Genomic DNA, 20018 nt, shown 5'->3' with positions numbered 1-20018 from the left:
AAGATACAGCACTACAACACAGTAGTAAAACCAGAATGTCTTTATCCAAGTGAATGTTTAGTACTGAACTACCAAATTACACAAACATGAAATCCTAGGAAGAAAAATCATTCGAAAAATACTTGGACCACCAAAAAATACAGAGATATGGAAATTAAGAAGCAATGAAGAAGTTTATCGCAACATAGAAAACATAAATGAAACTACGAAAGAGGCGACTGCTATTTTTTGGACAACAGCAACAGGTTAACCAAACAGATTTTTGAATATCTTTGGGACAAGAAGTCAGCAATAGCCTGGATTCAAGAAGTTAGAAAAGGTTTGGAAAGAAACAACATAAGAAAGAGAGAGTTTCAAGAGGAAAGTATTAAAAATGGAAGGATTCCAAGACAAGAGGAGAAGACAGGGTCAAAATGATCCGAGGAGAGAAAAAGGATACATAGTGAAAAGATGAAAGAATACTGGAGGAAAAAGAAAGAACAACAAAGAAGGAAGCACTGAAATTGGTGCGTGGTCCTTAGATGACCCATACGAAGAAAGAAGAAAGAAGAAATTTCTTACTTTGATATCTCAAAACCGGCACTCTTTTTGAGCCACCCAACAGTGGTCTAGCTATCCTACATCATCGATTCCTTTTTTAGTCCGCCGACCCCTGGTTTTCCAGCATACAGGATTTCTACAGCGTCTGCTCCTAATGTCTGCTCCTAATCTCTCACTGTCAAGTAATTTTTAAGATGCCTAACAACAACATCTCTCACCTTCTAGTGGAAGAAGTTCTCACACCAACCTGGTTAGCGTCAGTTTGACGCAATTCTGTGAGAACGAAAACACAGCATAAAAAACTGAATAGCGTCGCTTCCCTTGGAGATAGGAGCCTGTTCACTCTGTTTCCCATTCCAATTCCCTTCTGAGAAGTCACTGTGCGGAGATCAAAGCCCTCTGCAAAGCGTGTTTTGGCTAATCTGCACGCTAGTAGTAAAATGGATATTTACTTGCTGCAGGTGACTCTCTCCACTGTTTAGATCCTCACATTCCTTAGCGGCACCCGTGCGGTCTGCATTGTCATCCTACAGTTCACGGACAAGAATTTATGGGTCCACCGAAACAGCGCCCAGCAAAATACCGCTGGTCGTCTGAGTACCTCCGCATGGTTAACCGCAGACATTAGCCCACCTCGTGTCAGCACGAGTATCGGAAGTAATCACCAGTCCTTTTGAACGTACCGCTGCAGAGATCTCAGCCCGCAGCATGCACTCACTCGTCAGACCAAAGCTCACAAGTGGTATTTACTATTCCGCATACAAAAGTTCTTGATCGGAATAGAAAAGTTTCATTTATAGGAAAAGATGCCTCTACCTGTCACTGACGTCACCAATGCAATCAGCAACCAGTATAAGTTGAGCAGTAGAAAAACAACTGTAATGGTGATTAATGGACTTTACAGAAAACAAAGGACTTGTCACACCGAGAATGGACTCTTGCATCTCAACACTGAGTTTCAAACTAGAGTTCCTCCCAGCATATAAAATGTTCAAACTGAAACATACCAACATACGACCATTAGGAAAAATAGGACATGAAGTGTTGACATCAGGTTGCCACGTTTGCAAGCTTATATAAATTTTGCAACATTCTTATTTCATTTATATGATCATTTTAAAGCTCAGTTTATTATGCTGTCATTAATTTCATTATTTCTCTCCTCTAGTTGGACTGTTACTAATCGACACTTGAGCATAGAACATCAACAATTCTCATTTTGTAATTCCAGAATAGCTCTTACAAGAAGTTAAACTAGCTTTTTGTTAGTATTTATGTAAAGAACACGTCCACATGTTACGAAAATTTTTCAACTAATAGTCTTCTTGATGTAAGCAACTTTATGAAAAACATTGTTAATGAACTGATTTTAAGAATATCAATACTAAAAGCTAAAATCAGTGTAAAACTTTATGTTGCAATGTGAGAGGAGTGAATTAATACATAATTCGTGATGTCATTCTGTATACACCCGCAAGTTTTTTATTGTAATCTTTAAGTTTTCTATGTGTGATAATGGATAACGTAATCAGTGACTGTTAAAATAATATATAAGCAGTGGTGAATCAGCCATCAGGATCTCCGTTTTTCTCACAGTGTTTGTGAGCCAGTTTTGTTATAGTTTTACTCATCAAACATTTGATTCTGAAAGAGAAACGAAATGTCAACCCGAATTTCTTGAAATTTCTCTTGGTGCTACCAATCATTAGCTACACTGTCAAGCAACTCACAGCAAATTTTGGTGGAGCTGATAATCGCAAATACTTTTACAGCCACTGCAGCATCGGAGATCGCCGAGAAACGAAGATGAGTATTTGCTATTAACTGCTACGGCCTGTTGCGTTTCAAAAATAACCTACAGAAATGCAGCCAGGACTCCAACAACCGCTGATATTTCGACAGGGGCACACCTTGTCATTTTCAAGGCACCAATGCATGTCATATATTTGTCAGACCATCAGGAGAGCGGAGGACCAGTGTATTGAGAATAAGCATCACACACGCTAACAACAACAAAGCAAATCTGCTATCGCAAAACAATACCCTGCTACCGGTCATCATACAGAGTATAACAACACAGAGATCTTGGCATCCACTTCCAGCTATTGGGGTAGTGTTATTAGGAAAGCAGTTGAGATTTAATTAGCAAGTAACCTTATGGAGGATTCTGCTTAAATTTTGCTTGGCGTTCTGAGCTTTCCTGGTAAAACAACAAAGGGACAGAGTCAACGCTACCTCATCTGTTTGTTATTAATATTCGCTACAGGTAACTTCTGGCGCTGATAATCTTTCGTTGTGTGGCGGCGCTAGTGCTTACAGTGTGTGTGTGTGTGTGTGTGTGTGTGTGTGTGTGTGTGTGTTTTAACGGCTTTACTCTGCAAACAGAGGTTTTAAATTCCCTTTCACAGTGCTTACTTGATGCAGTTTTGTCTTGAAAATGATAGGATGTGCATCTGTCGAAGTATCGGTAGTTGTCGAAGACGTCGCCCGGCTGCATTCCCTTTAGTTATTTGAGCACATTATGATTTTTATTTTATGTTTTCAAGACAGGACAGTTACTATGAACACAGAGTAGTGGCATAAGTTTATCCATGTTATGATGGACTCGCTTGAAGTCTTAGAATATATTACGAAATTTTCAAAACTTTACGTGTTTTCTGTTTGAGTCAATTTTTGATTTTGAATAACAGTTTCTCCCGAAAGGCGTTAGAGAGGCAACCTGCAACTGGTACCGGGCAGGATAGTCGCAAAGATACGAACAGCTTCCTCTTGCGTGCTATGGATAACAACAACCCTGCCCGATGAAGCTAGTTGCCAACAGCCAATCAAAAACAATATTAACGTCCATAAATATTATACTAAAGGGAAAAATGACGTACACTATCCGTCACACTACTTCGTGTGCCAAAGAAAGGAGTGAGTGTTTATCCGTAAGATCTTTGGCCGCTTACCCAGTGATATCAAAAATCTAATAGATGAAAAAATTAACTTCAAATACAAACAGAATTATGCCTGGATAACAAATTATTTTACTCTAAAAAATAAATTCTTTTTGTTCAATACTATTATATATATATATATATAATATATATATTATATATATATATATTATTATATAATCACAAACTCCTTTTTTAAACATAAGAACATTCACCGGTATACTTGGGAAGGCAGGGGAACCAGATCTGTCATTGACTATATAATAACAGATCAGGAATTCAGGAAGGCTGTGAGGGACACACGTGTATTCAGGGGATTCTTTGATGACACTGATCATTATTTAATCTGCAGTGAAATTGGGATTGTGAGGCCGAAAGTGCAGGAGGTCAGGTCCATATGTAGGAGGATAAGAGTGGAGAAACTTCAGGATAAGGAAATCAGACACAAGTACATAACAGCGATCTCAGAAAGGTACCAGTTAGTTGAATGTAGTCAGTTACAGTCATTGGAAAAGGAATGGACAAGGTACAGGGACACAGTACTAGAAGTGGCTAAAGAATGTCTTGGAACAGTAGTGTGTAAAAGTAGGATGAAGCAAACAGCTTGGTGGAATGATACAGTCAAGGCAGCCTGTAAAAGGAAAAAGAAGGCGTACCAAAAATGGCTACATACCAGAACCCAGGTAGACAGAGAAAGTTATGTTGAAGAAAGAAACAAAGCCAAACAGATAATTGCAGCATCCAAGAAGAAATCGTGGGAAGACTTTGGAAACAGGTTGGAGACTATGGGTCAAGCTGCTGGAAAACCATTCTGGAGTGTAATTAGCAGACTTCGAAAGGAAGGTAAGAAGGAAATGACAAGTATTTTGGACAGGTCAGGAAAACTGCTGGTGAATCCTGTGGATGCCTTGGGCAGATAGAGGGAATATTTTGAAGAGTTGCTCAATGTAGGTGAAAATGCGATCAGTAATGTTTCAGACTTCGAGGTAGAATGGGATAGGAATGATGATGGAAATAGGATCACATTTGAGGAAGTGGAAAAAATGGTCAATAGATTGCAGTGCAATAAAGCGGCTGGGGTGGATGAAATTAAGTCGGAACTCATCAAATACAGTGGAATGTCAGGTCTTAAATGGCTACACAGGATAATTGAAATCGCCTGGGAGTCGGGACAGGTTCCATCAGACTGGACAAAAGCAGTAATCACACCAATCTTTAAACATGGAAACAGAAAAGATTGTAACAACTACAGAGGTATCTCTTTAATCAGCGTTGTGGGTAAAATCTTCTCAGGTATTGTTGAAAGGAAAGTGCGAGTATTAGTTGAGGACCAATTGGATGAAAATCAGTGTGGGTTTAGGCCTCTTAGAGGTTGTCAGGACCAGATCTTTAGCTTACGGCAAATAATGGAGAAGTGTTATGAGTGGAACAGGGAATTGTATCTATGCTTTATAGATCTAGAAAAAGCATATGACCGGGTTCCTAGGAGGAAGTTATTGTCTGTTCTACAAGATTATGGAATAGGAGGCAAACTTTTGCAAGCAATTAAAGGTCTTTACATGGATAGTCAGGCAGCAGTTAGAGTTGACGGTAAATTGAGTTCATGGTTCAGAGTAGTTTCAGGGGTAAGACAAGGCTGCAACCTGTCTCCACTGTTGTTCATATTATTTATGGATCATATGTTGAAAACAATAGACTGGCTGGGTGAGATTAAGATATGTGAACACAAAATAAGCAGTCTTGCATATGCGGATGACTTAGTTGTGATGGCAGATTCGATTGAAAGTTTGCAAAGTAATATTTCAGAGCTAGATCAGAAATGTAAGGACTATGGTATGAAGATTAGCATCTCCAAAACGAAAGTAATGTCAGTGGGAAAGAAATATAAACGGATTGAGTGCCAAATGGGAAGAACAAAGTTAGAACAGGTGGACGGTTTCAAGTACTTAGGATGCATATTCTCACAGGATGGCAACATAGTGAAAGAACTGGAAGCGAGGTGTAGCAAAGCTAATGCAGTGAGCACTCAGCTACGATCTACTCTCTTCTGCAAGAAGGAAGTCAATACCAAGTCTAAGTTATCTGTGCACCGTTCAATCTTTCGACCAACTTTATTGTATGGGAGCGAAAGCAGGGTGGATTCAGGTTACCTTATCAACAAGGTTGAGGTTACGGATATGAAAGTAGCTAGGATGATTGCAGGTACTAGTAGATGGGAACAGTGGCAGGAGGGTGTCCACAATGAGGAAATCAAAGAAAAACTGGGAATGAACTCTATAGATGTAGCAGTCAGGGCGAACAGGCTTAGATGGTGGGGTCATGTTACACGCATGGGAGAAGCAAGGTTACCCAAGAGACTCATGGATTCAGCAGTAGAGGGTAGGAGTAGTCGGGGCAGACCGAGGAGACGGTACCTGGATTCGGTTAAGAATGGTTTTGAAGTAATAGGTTTAATATCAGAAGAGGCGCCAATGTTAGCACTGAATAGGGGATCATGGAGGAACTGTATAAGAGGGGCTATAGGGTGTTCCATTGATCGTGACCACGCCAAATATCTCACGAAATAAGCATCAAACGAAAATACTACAAAGAACGAAACTTGCCTAGCTTGAAGGGGGAAACCAGATGGCGCTATGGTTGGCCCGCTAGATGGCGCTGCCATAGGTCAAACGGATATCAACTGCGTTTTTTTTTAAATAGGAATCCCAATTTTTATTACATATTCGAGTAGTACGTAAAGAAATATGAATGTTTTAGTTGGACCACTTTTTTCACTTTGTGATATATGGCGCTGTAATAGTCACAAACGTATAAGTACGTGGTATCACGTAACATTCCGCCAGTGCGGACAGCATTTGCTTCGTGATACATCACCCGTGTTAAAATGGACCGTTTACCAATTGCGGAAAAGGTCGATATCGTGTTGATGTATGGCTATTGTGATCAAAATGCCCAACGGGCGTGTGCTATGTACGCTGCTCGGTATCCTGGACTACATCATCATCCAAGTGTCGGGACCGTTCGCCGGATAGTTACGTTATTTAAGGGAACAGGAAGTGTTCAGCCACATGTGAAACGTCAACCACGACCTGCAACAAATGAAGATGCCCCAAGTAGGTGTTTTAGCTGCTGTCACGGCTAATCCGCACATCAGTAGCAGACAAACTCCGCGAGAATCGGGAATCTCAAAAATGTCGGTGTCGAGAATGCTACATCAACATCGATTGTACCCGTGCCATATTTCTATGCACCAGGAATTGCACGGCGACGACTTTGAACGTCGTGTACAGTTCTGCCACTGGGCACAAGAGAAATTACGGGATGATGGCAGATTTTTTGCACGCGTTCTATTTAGCGACAAACATTCACCAACAGCGGCAACATAAACCGTCATAATATGTACTATTGGGCAACGGAAAATCCACGATTGCTACGACAAGTGGAACATCAGCGACCTTGACGGGTTAATGTATGGTGCGGCACTATGGGAGGAAGGATAATTGGTCCCCATTTTATCGATGGCAATCTAAATGGTGCGATGTGTGCCGATTTCCTACGTAATGTTCTACCGATGTTACTACAAGATGTTTCACTGCATGGCAGAATGGCGATGTACTTCCAACATGATGGATGTCCGGCACATAGCTCGCGTGCGGTTGAAGCGGTATTGAATACCATATTTGATGACGTCCCCGGATTTCTTTCTGTGGAGAAAGTTGAAGGATATTTGCTATCGTGATCCACCGACAACGCCTGACAACATGCGTCAGCGCATTGTCAATGTATGTGCGAACATTACGGAAGGCGAACTACTCGCTGTTGAGAGGAATGTCGTTACACGTATTGCCAAATGCATTGAGGTTGACGGACATAATTTTGAGCATTTATTGCATTAATGTGGTATTTACAGCTAATCACGCTATAATAGCAGGCTTTCTTAGAAGTGATAAGTTCACAAAGGTGGATGTATCACATTGGAACATCCGAGATAAAATGTTCAAACGTACCTACGTTCTGTATTGTAATTTAAAAAACCTACCTGTTACCAACTGTTCGTCTAAAATTGTGAGCCATATGTTTGTGACTATTACAGCTCCATCTATCACAAAGCGAAAAAAGTGGTCCAACTAAAACATTCATATTTCTTTACGTACTACACGAATTAATTATTAAAAAAGGGGGTTCCTATTGTAATATACGCTGTTGATATCCGTTTGAGCTACGGCAGCGCCATCTAGCGGGCCAACCATAGCGCCACCTGGTTTCCCCCTTCAAGCTACACAAGTTTCGTTCATTGTAGTTTTTTCGTTTGACACTTATTTCGTGAGATATTTGGCCTGGTCACTATCAATGGACCACTCCGAATATACAGGGTGTAATGGGCATTTACATGCGGTACCCTAATATGTACACACATCAGTCTGTCGGTTGTTTTTTCCCTGTGTCGAACAACCTTCCACAAACGTGTCACAAATCTTACCACCTGATGTTTTCTACACTCCTGGAAATGGAAAAAAGAACACATTGACACCGGTGTGTCAGACCCACCATACTTGCTCCGGACACTGCGAGAGGGCTGTACACGTGCTGATCACACGCACGGCACAGCGGACACACCAGGACCGCGGTGTTGGCCGTCGAATGGCGCTAGCTGCGCAGCATTTGTGCACCGCCGCCGTCAGTGTCAGCCAGTTTGCCGTGGCATACGGAGCTCCATCGCAGTCTTTAACACTGGTAGCATGCCGCGACAGCGTGGACGTGAACCGTATGTGCAGTTGACGGACTTTGAGCGAGGGTGTATAGTGGGCATGCGGGAGGCCGGGTGGACGTACCGCCGAATTGCTCAACACGTGGGGCGTGAGGTCTCCACAGTACATCGATGTTGTCGCCAGTGGTCGGCGGAAGGTGCACGTGCCCGTCGACCTGGGACCGGACCGCAGCGACGCACGGATGCACGCCAAGACCGTAGGATCCGACGCAGTGCCGTAGGGGACCGCACCGCCACTTCCCAGCAAATTAGGGACACTGTTGCTCCTGGGGTATCGGCGAGGACCATTCGCAACCGTCTCCATGAAGCTGGGCTACGGTCCCGCACACCGTTAGGCCGTCTTCCGCTCACGCCCCAACATCGTGCAGCCCGCCTCCAGTGGTGTCGCGACAGGCGTGAATGGAGGGACGAATGGAGACGTGTCGTCTTCAGCGATGAGAGTCGCTTCTGCCTTGGTGCCAATGATGGTCGTATGCGTGTTTGGCGCCGTGCAGGTGAGCGCCACAATCAGGACTACATACGACCGAGGCACACAGGGCCAACACCCGGCATCATGGTGTAGGCAGCGATCTCCTACACTGGCCGTACACCACTGGTGATCGTCGAGGGGACACTGAATAGTGCACGGTACATCCAAACCGTCATCGAACCCATCGTTCTACCATTCCTAGACCGGCAAGGGAACTTGCTGTTCCAACAGGACAATGCACGTCCGCATGTATCCCGTGCCACCCAACGTGCTCTAGAAGGTGTAAGTCAACTACCCTGGCCAGCAAGATCTCCGGATCTGTCCCCCATTGAGCATGTTTGGGACTGGATGAAGCGTCGTCTCACGCGGTCTGCACGTCCAGCACGAACGCTGGTCCAACTGAGGCGCCAGGTGGAAATGGCATGGCAAGCCGTTCCACAGGACTACATCCAGCATCTCTACGATCGTCTCCATGGGAGAATAGCAGCCTGCATTGCTGCGAAAGGTGGATATACACTGTACTAGTGCCGACATTGTGCATGCTCTGTTGCCTGTGTCTATGTGCCTGTGGTTCTGTCAGTGTGATCATGTGATGTATCTGACCCCAGGAATGTGTCAATAAAGTTTCCCCTTCCTGGGACAATGAATTCACGGTGTTCTTATTTCAATTTCCAGGAGTGTACATGGTCGTACTGCACCACTAAGTGGACTACTCCTGTCGGTATAGGCTAACCCCTTTGCGTCCACATGTCCACATTTTAACACATGATCTACATGAAATAATCAATGTTTTTAGAGAAAGGATGAAAATATGAAAGAAAGGGTATTCAAAAAATATACTGAAAAAGAAATGTAAACAGAAATTTCAAATATAGGTCTCCAAACATCAAAATGGATCCGCAAATACACAGAGAGAAAATATGTCCCCTTTTCAACACCTGATCTGCTGCCCAGGGGAAAATAAGTATTAATGGCTTGCTGTTGTCATGTGTGCATGTAGGTACTAACCAGCTTAAAAACATATGATTTGTAATGGCTGTAATTATTAGTCTGCAAATGACGTAAATACTGATGTTATGTTGCACACTGTCCTCAGTCACCTAGAGAAACATCCACACTTGTACTCGTTACACCCTGTATTGTTGCTGAGCGGCTCTAGGCGCTTCAGTCTGGAACCGCACTGCTGCTATGGACTCAGGTTCGAATCCTGCCTCTGGCATAGATGTGTGTCATGTCCTTAGGTTAGTTAGGTCTAAGTAGTTCTAAGTCTAGGGGACTGATGACCTCAGATGTTAAGTCTCATAGTGCTTAGAGCCATTTGGACCATGTGATTAGGAGACCTCTGTGAGATGTGCTGCTTTTGCTGAGTAAATACTTTGTTTTCTTTACCTACATTTCCCCTTGAAGATAATTCTTAAAGACTGTAACCCTGACTGATGTCAAAACACTGACACATACTTATTTATAAGCGCGAAACATGCGGAATTGACATTCTTGCTTAATTAATCAGTATAGACCTTCTTGTTTAATAAATGGAATTGCCGTGTGGCTAGGGCCTCCCGTCGGGTAGACCGTTTGCCTGGTGCAAGTCTTTCGAGTTGAGGCCACTTCGGCGACTTGCGTGTCGATGGGGATGAAATGATGATGATAAGGACAACGCAACACCCAGTCCCCGAACGGAGAAAATCTTGGACCTAGCCGGGAATCGAACCCGGGCAGTTAGGTATGACATTGTGTCGCGCTGACCACTCAGCTACCAGGAGCGGACTTTTGTCTGACTAATCAGTGTGTTCACTCAGTTTTCACTTGTTAGTTATCCAGCTAACCTCTGCGGAACATTAATTTAGAGTGCGGCCATGAATAGTATGTGATACCTCCTAGTCATTTCCATTTGTTTGAAACCACATAATCTAACCTAAGTCAACAACTTCTGAGTAAGTTCTAATCAGTAAACCCCGATTAACTGAACAATCTAACTGCCATGTATAGGACAGCTTCAAACATATGATAATTTTAAAAATGAGTTAATGTGGTAAACATTTGACGTAGAGCACGTAAGCGACGAAAAGCGCAGATAAAGTTTCAATTTACGGTTTAAGTTTGTTGTAAGTCGCTAAATGTTCTCATTATGAAACATTAGATGAATATAATCCTGGTAATTTGCGCTCCACATTAAGCAAAAGCTAATTTTTCACGCATCTAACTGTTTATGATGATATATCTCCTGAATTATGCATCGCACAATGCAGGTACATTCAGTGGTATACGTGGAAATTATCTGCAAACTGTGTTGCAAATACAGTTAACAGTTTTAATTAAAACGTCATCCCCGACGCTAAAGTTTGACTGCATGAAGAGCGAAAATGTAGTAAGTATAGACTACCTTCTTTTCCTCATTTTGCAGGTGGAGGGGGTGTTGGGGGAAGGGGGAGGGTTGGGGGAGGGGGGATCTCAGCGAGAAAAAGTTTCGTAATGGTTTGAAATTATGTGTAAACTTCGTTGGAAGTCTCTAAGTGCTCTCATTTCCAAATATTAGATGAATGTAGTCCAGCTATTGGCACACCGTCAGTTAAAGCTGCCACAAGACAAGCACACACTTTCCAACTGCAGCACTTGCGTAATTGTGTTAAATTTTTAACTCAAGGTTATATTACCTCTTAATGAATAGATTGTGACAGCATTTTAAATTTTTAAATGCCATCCAATAATCACGAGAAATATTGAAAATCAAATTTTTGTTGCCCTTGCAAACCGTTAGATAGGCAACCTGCAACAGAATTGGCGTTCCGGTATAGCGGGTTAGTAATACAGACACATTCTTCTAACTACATTGTCTTTGCGTCTGTAGCTTACTTTCTTGATGACTTTCGTAACTAAAACTCCTTCTGTAATAATTCCACCCTTTACTTTTTTTCCAGTATTTGGGATCACCTGGTGGAGATAACAGCCGCCAAGAAAGTGACCATAATTATAACAACCCACTACATCGATGAGGCACGCCAGGCTCACAGAGTAAGTTATTCTGCCAAGTAAAATAAAAGCACCAATAAATAAATAAAACATTTCAAAAATTAATTTCCAAGCAGCCTTGGTTCTTTGGCTGCGGCGTTTTGGTTACTTTTATACTGCCTTGTAACTGTCATTAGCAATGTTGCATGTGACCTGTCTCAACTACTGGTAATACACTATATGGAAAAAAAAGAAGAAGAAAAAGAAACCGCACCACGAAGCAATTATCCGAATGGGACGGAAATCGGTATATGTGATGTACATGTACAGATAAACAGTTGAGTACAATTTCAGAAAAATATAATTATTTATTTAAGAGAAAGAGCTTCACAAATTAAGCAAGTCAGTAAAGCGCTGGTCCATCTCTGGCCCTTATGCGAGCATTTATTCAGCTTTGCATCGATCGACAGAGTTGTTGGATGTCCTAATGAAGAATACTATTCCTACTTCTGTCGAATTGTCACGTTACATCGCAAAAATCCCGAGCTGCTTGGAGGGCCCTGCCTGCAAAGCTGCAAACGTTCTCAACTGGTGAAAGGTCCCTGCTGGCCAAAGTAGGGTTTATCAAGGCATGAAGACAAGCATTAGAAACTCTCGCCTTGTGTGGATGGACATTATCTTGCTGAAACGTAAGCCCAGGATGGCTTCCCATGAAGGGCAACAAAACGGGACGTCCTTGCCAGGCTGTATCTCGACCATTAAGGTGACCGGATCTCTCCCCTACTGAGAACTTTTAGAGCCCTCCAACCAGCTCGGGAATTTTACACTCTAACGCATCAGTTGGTCAGAATCTGGCACGATATTCCTCAGGATGACATCCAACAATCCTGTCAATCAATGCCTGGCCGAACAACAGCCTGCACAAGGGCCAGAGGCGGAACAAAGCGTTAATAACTTGCTCAATATGTAAAGCTCTTTCTCTTGAATAAATCATATCTTTTTGCTCAAACTGTAATCATACGTTTCTCTGTACATGTACATCGCATCTACTGAATTCCGTAAAATTTGAATATTTGCTTCATAGTGTGTCGTGTTTCTTTTTTTTAATCCTCTTTGTGTGAACATATTTCGCATCGTCATCTACATAATCGTCGTCGTTATCAACATCATTAGCATCATCATCATTAGCATCATTATTAGTATTACATACTCTTTTTTCATTCATAGCTCGTTACAAGTATCTTCCTGGCATCTGCAAGCTGAGATGCGGAATGTTTTTGGAAACCAATTAGGTTGTGTTCTTCCTCAGTTTGTGGGAAGATCAGTAAGTGCAACATAACCAAATCTTTAGCAGTTGTAATTATTTTATTAGAAAATAAAACATTCCTTTAATGGTTTATGTAGCTTAGTCGAGGCCATGGATGGACTTTGATCGAATTGCAGGCAACATCAGCTATGTGGTTTAGTCACAGTGTAACGTAACAGTCGCGACACTTCGGCTCGATTTTGCTGGCTGCTGCGCCAGCAGCGCGCCAAGCGGCCAGTAAGTAAAACTGTGGAGTTAGGCGCGATCGTGAAAGCGAAAGTGAATGGTAGTTGTTTATTTCGGTTTGTACAACGGTTTTTACAAACGAGAGCATCTGTAGCGCAATAAATTTCAGCAACAACAAGAAGAACATACCACATGTCTTTTTTGGGTTTCGTAAGGACCCTGAGAGGTATATACCATCATGTTACTAAACTGTGTCGTCAGAATTCGCTTGCACTACAGGTGCGTTAATGATTAGTGTTTCGTTTTAGGAGCAGAAAATGGCTAGTGAATAGCAGACGAGAAGATCTTACGGATAAAGGATGCCATTTACCTTTATAATAATGTTTTGTTCACCACACTGCGAACCAACAATTTCATGAATGCAGACAATAATAAACTTGTGTGGAATGCAGTATCCACACTGTTTGACATCCCGAATAAGCTACCTCAACTGACGATGAAGAGGAAACTGTCACAAAGGTTTGGTAATCCATCTAAATCTATAAAACAGAAGCAGCCAGTTCAACTCTCCATATATCAGTGCTAGATTTATCCGAATCGTCAACACAGACCTGCTTTGACGATGAAGTGGTTAAATTAAGCGCAGTAATTCGTGTCTTGCAAAAGTGTGTGACGTGTCAGAATGAACAGATCGCTAGACTTCATGCAAAATTATTACGAGACGAGGAAAGTGCCTATCATTTTAAGTACACACAGCAACAGAAACTGTATCAGAAGGACCAAGTGAAGAAGGGCAAACAAATTTTGAAGGCTCTGGGATAATGATATTTAATAATTCCCCTGACTTGCTGTTAAGTCAGATTAGAATGCTACTGAAGGAGAAACGTTCTGCAAGATGGAAAGACGAAAATAATCTGTTTGCTCTAAATTAATTATATTACAGCACTCAGGCATACAGTTTTTTCAGAATGTTTTATGCTCCCATCAGTGCGTACATTACAGAGGAATGTGGAAGGCATACAAAAAAAGGGGGGTAAATGACAATATATTCCACCTTTTAAAGCAGAAGGTACACCATTCCTCCGATACTGATAAACTAGTTAATATGTCATTGCATGAAATGTCTCTAATGGCAAATTTAATATGACAGTAATTCTGACAGTGTTATTGGTTTTGAGGACCTGGGGTTTACACGCACACCATATTTCTCCCACTATTTGGCAGCTGTTTGTCCCACTTAGAATAATACAATGTGGCAACAGGCGACAATTACTAAAACACAGTAGGCCTGCGGAGCGACAAATGGGGTGTCGATCCCTTTTGCACGTAGAGGTACATGTATGTGTTTCTTATGTGTGAATCTGTGTGTTTATATTCTTCTGATATCAACATGGTCACCTGCAGTTCCATCCATCGCCAGAAGTGTTTTTTCACGAATGTGTTGTAACTTGCCAGTGGATTCATGATTTTCATCGCAACTTCGGCTTATTATAGAAACATTTTTCGAAACATATATGTCTTCTGCTATTACACAAACTCGTTGAGGCAAAAGAATAATTCAAATATTTCATACATCACTTAGGAAATGGATGCAAAACAAACATTATGCTTACGACGCATCTGACGTTCTCCTTTCTCGCCGCGTGGAGCGCTAGTTTCGCTCCAGCTGTCAAATGGTGACAACTTCAGCAGTGAATGTCGCGACTGTTCTGTTAGACTGTGGTTTAGTTGTTCTGAAATCCACATCCGGTAGCCGTTTCAACATATGTCTCTTGATGTGTCATGTTTTCAAATACCCTTCTGAAGATCCTGATTGAGGTCTTCCATGGCTCGTGAAATTGAGTTCAGGATAAAAACTGATATAGAACATTAAGATGAACCTCAATTTAGAAAACTGAATAACAGTATATAGCCACACTTTGGAATTTACCTTACTATTTCGTTTCATTTATTTTCAGCTTGTGTCCTTTTTTTTTTTTTTACTTCATTGCACCGTATGGTTTGGTGGTCTACAATTTCATTTGTGTGTCCATTCTTTGGGAGTTGTATTCGGATTGGTTTTTTCGGATTGGTTGTATTCGGATTGGTTTTTACTATTGTAGTACTAGTACACGATGTATAAAATCCTAGAAATGCATAGCTTGCTAGAATGTCCTTTTAGATTTTACTCGTGCATGTTCGACACTTGTAGAAGGCATTGTTAATGTACGTTATAGGTATTTTAAAGGGAGTCGCTGTAACTAGTCAATTAGTACTTCGGACCTGTTTCAAGTTGCGTAAGTCATTCTTCGAGGTTCGAATTTTCCGTAATGCAATACCTGCAAATTTTTATCGTGTTCTGTACTGCCCGTCATTTCTCAACTGAAACCAAGAGTGATGAGTAAAGCTTGCGAAGTGTAGTAGTGTTCTGCAAATTTTTCGAGAAAAAGTTTCGAAGTCTAGGACACAACTTGACGCTGAAAAACTGTGTTTTACGGTAAAAACAAAAAATTCACTGATTTTCGATGTAGTCTCCTTTCGGGTCAGTAAACTTTGTCCAGTTCTTTCCAGTGCATGTATCACTCCATGCCTGAAATGCTTATCATGAAGACCTGCAAAACATCCATCTGTGGCTGCCTCCTCATTGGACTCCAGACGTTTTCTATGCATAAATTTTCAAGCATGTGGAAAGTGGAGGCAGTCTTATGGCGCCAGATATGGTGAACAGGTTGAATATTCACACAATTTACATTTCAGATACCTCTCTTTTCTCACGAAACTGTTGATCTGAAGAAAGATTTTTTTTCTCTTTCACTCTGTAGTCTTCTTCTCGCATTTATTTTCATCCATATAATCTAGAAGACTTGAGAAAATTCTGCAATTACTGTTTTAACCTCGCATCCCAGAAAAACTGGCCTTTCTATCAGGTGAAATCGACTACATCTCTGTTGGTGGAGTGCTACTACTGTTGTGGTGGACCCACACAGCACAGACATTGGCTCACTGAAGTACAAAATCTACCCTGAGGGAAGTGTCTGTAGAATTCCAAAATGTTTTTCTTGTTCCGAAATTTGTCTCTGTATTCTCTGTCACACTGCAGGTCAATAATTTCTTGCTGCAGCTCAGGACGAATCTCTTAAATATTCGCTGAATATGGAGAGAACAGATCAAAATCACTGTATAGTGCTGTCTGAAAGCGCTGATCAACTAAACTATGTGAATAACGTTCACAGTCTTTGTGAACATCTTGCATGGATGATAATTTAGGAAAATGAGCTAGGTTTCCTGTTTCCAGCTGACTCACCCAAAGTGTCAATTTCATTTTAAAGGCTCGTATTCTATCTATGAAATGAGTAATTAGCAGATCTTTACCTTGTAGTAAAATGTTCAAAGCATTCAGATGGCTAGTTAAATCTGCTAAGAACGCGAGATCACATTCAAACGTGCGCGCGCATTTCCCCTCCCTCCCTACTCCACAACCTTGCACCTGCTCGCGAGCACGTGCCTGACCAGACGCGAGTACTCGCGCTCAAAACCGGCCAGTTGTTAATCCCTGGTGTACGGCTATGTGTAGAAAGTGTTTGTGCAACAATCGACGACATAGAGTAACCAAGGCAGAATAAGGGGAACCAGCCCGCATTCACCGCAGATGGAAAACGGTCTTAAAAATCAGCCAAAGACTGGCTGGCACACCAGACCTCGACACTAATCCGCCGGGCGGATTCGTGCCGGTGACCGGCACTCCTTCCCACCCGGAAAGCAGTGCGTTAGACCGGACGGCTAACCGGTCGGGCTGCAGATCATTACTTCGTATCCGGAACACTGAAACTGAAGCACCTCCAGCATTCGACTTCAGACTCAGAAAAAGTGACCTGAATCATTCAGCCTGACGTTCAAACTGATCCTCATCTTTTTGGCATGTAGAGTGTCATCCACCAGATGTGACTGTCGTTCTCTCCTTTCTTCGGCACTGCAGGCGGTATTGGACATGCTGTCTTCCCTTCTTCTACTGGAGTGCGCCCCGAGCGGGAATCGCTGGTATTTACCACGAACTCTGGAGACTAGACAAGACAAGACTTTTGCTTCATACTGTGAACATCATGCACTTCGTGACGTCAGTCATCATTTATTGGCATATTCTCCTCTGATGCTCTGTCTATGGTGATTCAGTGCTGTTAGGTATTACAAAGCCTTGGCTTTCTCTTCATTGAAGATTAAGATTCCCTGGAACAGTTGCTGATAGCACGTGCTTCTCTGTCATGTACAATGTCATACAAACAACAACCTCTTAAACTGTCTGTCTTTGCTTGAACTGTGAGCCTTTGATAGATGCATTCTATCCTGACGCATTCAGGTGTTCCAATTTCTCCACAAATCTCTCGTTCCTCCTTATAATAAATCTGCAGAAATAATTAGGATGCATGTAGGATTAGGTGACTCATTTTCGCTACTACCATAGCGTCTGGCCGAACTCAATGGCTCTTCTTCCTATACTGGTAGTGTTATAGATGCGTTGCATCTACATCATACTCCGAAAGTCACCTAATGCTGGGTGGCGGAGGGTACTTTCTGTACCACTGTCTGATCCCTCCAATCCTGTGCCACTCGGGAATAATGCGTGGGAAGAATGATTGTCGGTAAGCGTCTGCATTGGCTCTCATTTCTTGAATTTCTCCTCGTGGCCAATACGCGAGATGTATGTGGGGAAAGTAATATGTTATCTGACTTCCACTTAAAAGTGTTGTCCCGAAATTTCAATAGTGAATGTCTCCGTGATGGACAACGCCTCTCTTGTAACGTCTGCCAGTGGAGTTTGTTTAGCATCTCCGTAACGCTCTCTTACTAGCTAGACGATCCCGTGACGAAACGCGCCGCTCTTCGTTGGATCTTCTCGATCTCTTCCTTCAGTCCTACCTGAAAGGGGTCACAGGTAGATGAACAGTACTCAAGATTCGGGCGAACAAGCGCCTTATAAGCCACTTCCTTCGTAGATGAGTTACATTTCCTTAAGATTCTTCCGATGGATCTGAGTCTGGTATCTGCTTTTCCCACTATATTTTTTATGTAGTCATTCCGCTTAAGGTTGTCTGGATGTTTACGCCTAGATATTTTACAGCACTCTGTCTCCAGCTGTTTGTTATCAATAGTGTAGCTGTACAGTAGTGGATTTCTTTTCCTATGTATGCGCAATATGTTACGTTTATTTACGTTCAGGGTCAATTGCCAGAGCCTGCACCATTCATCAGATCCCTGTAAGTCGTTCTACACATTCTTACTATCTTCTGGTGTTGCTACTTTGGTGTAGACAACTGCATCATCTGCGAATAGCCTTAAAGAGCATCCGATGCTTTCTACTAGACCGTTTATATATGTATATTGGAAACAGAAACGGTCCTATCACACTTTCCTGTGTTACTCGAATATTACCTTTACATCTGTTGATTTTGTTCCGATAAGAGCGACGTGTTGAGTTCTATCTGCAAGAAAGTCTTGATTCCAATCGCAAGTTTGCTCCAATACTCTGGAAGCTCGTTTTTTTTTCCATTAAACGGCAGTGTGGACGGTGTGGAATCAAGGAACACGGCATCAAACTGATCGCCGTTGTCCACTGAGCTGCGAATCTCATGGAGAAACAGAGAGAGCTGAGTTTCGCAAGATCTCTGTTTGCGAAATACAAGTTAATTTTTATAGAGGAGATGTTCATTTTCCAAAAACGTCATAATTCTTGAACATAAAACAATGTTCAGTAATTCTACGACAGATTTACGTCAACGACATAGGTCTATAATTATGTGGATCTGTATTACGGCCTTTCTTAAAAACGGGAATGACCTGCGCTTTTTTCCTGTCGTTAGGTACCTTTCGTTGCTCAAGCGATCTACGATAAATTACTGCTAGAAGGGGAGCAAGTTCTTTCGCATAATCTTTATAGAATCTTATAGGTATCTCATCTGGTCCTGACGCCTTTCCACTACCAAGTGATTGTAGCTGCTTTTGAATTCCGCGATCGGTTACCTCACTCAGTACCTGCCATTTCGACGGTCGTACGACGGTTGAAGATATTGTTGAGACATCGAGGGATCACCAATTTAGTATTGGAGGGCAGCGTGGAGGGTAAAAATCGTAGAGGGAGACCAAGAGATGAATACACTAAGCAGATTCAGAAAGATGTAGGCTGCAGTAGGTACTGGGAGATGAAGAACTTTGCACAGGATAGAGTAACATGGAGAGCGGCATCAAACCAGTCTCAGGACTGAAGACCACAACAACAACAACAACAACGACGGTTGAAAGGAGGGACAGTGTTACTATCTTCTCCGGTGAAACAGCTTCGGAAGACCGAATTCAGTATTTCGGCCTTCTCTCTGTTATCTTCCGTTTCGGTGCCGGTGTGGTCGCTGAGAGAATGAATAGACGATTTTGACCCACTTACTGATTTTACGTATGATAAAAAAGTCTTAGCGTTTTTACTCAGGTCGGTTGACAACATCTTACTTTCAAAACCATTGACCGCTTCTCTCATTGATCTCCTTACGCCCATTTTCACTTCATTCACCTTTTATTCGTCAGCTAGGGTTTTACTCCTCTTGAATCTGAGATGAAGTGCTCTTTGTTTACGTAACGCTTTTCCAACACGCCTATTAAACTATGGTGTATCTTTGCCATCACTTAAAACCTTACTCGGAACATCCTTGTCTTGGGCATATTGAACGAAGCCTTTAAATTTTCCCCATTTGTTCTCCACATCTTCGTCGTCATCACCGAATATTTGATGCTGACTGATGTATTCTGAAATTTGTATCCTGTCACCCTTGCTAAATAAATATATCTTCCAAACTTTCTTAACATTCCTTGTAGGGCCCGTCGTCATAGATGTCACAG

At 42.1% G+C, this 20018-nt stretch overlaps 1 protein-coding gene across 1 annotated transcript in view; it reads left to right on the top strand.

Annotated features, from left to right (window-relative positions):
• Positions 1-20018, top strand: part of LOC126175657 (ABC transporter G family member 23-like) — a 396587-nt gene that overhangs the window by 305361 nt on the left and 71208 nt on the right. The window contains exon 7 of the mRNA XM_049922565.1: positions 11635-11728. Coding sequence (XP_049778522.1) covers positions 11635-11728 — 94 coding nt within the window. The remainder of the gene's footprint in view (positions 1-11634; positions 11729-20018) is intronic.

Source organism: Schistocerca cancellata, chromosome 3, assembly GCF_023864275.1.
Source record: "Schistocerca cancellata isolate TAMUIC-IGC-003103 chromosome 3, iqSchCanc2.1, whole genome shotgun sequence".
Lineage (NCBI taxonomy): Eukaryota > Metazoa > Arthropoda > Insecta > Orthoptera > Acrididae > Schistocerca > Schistocerca cancellata.
This window is presented reverse-complemented; position numbering and strand designations above follow the sequence as displayed.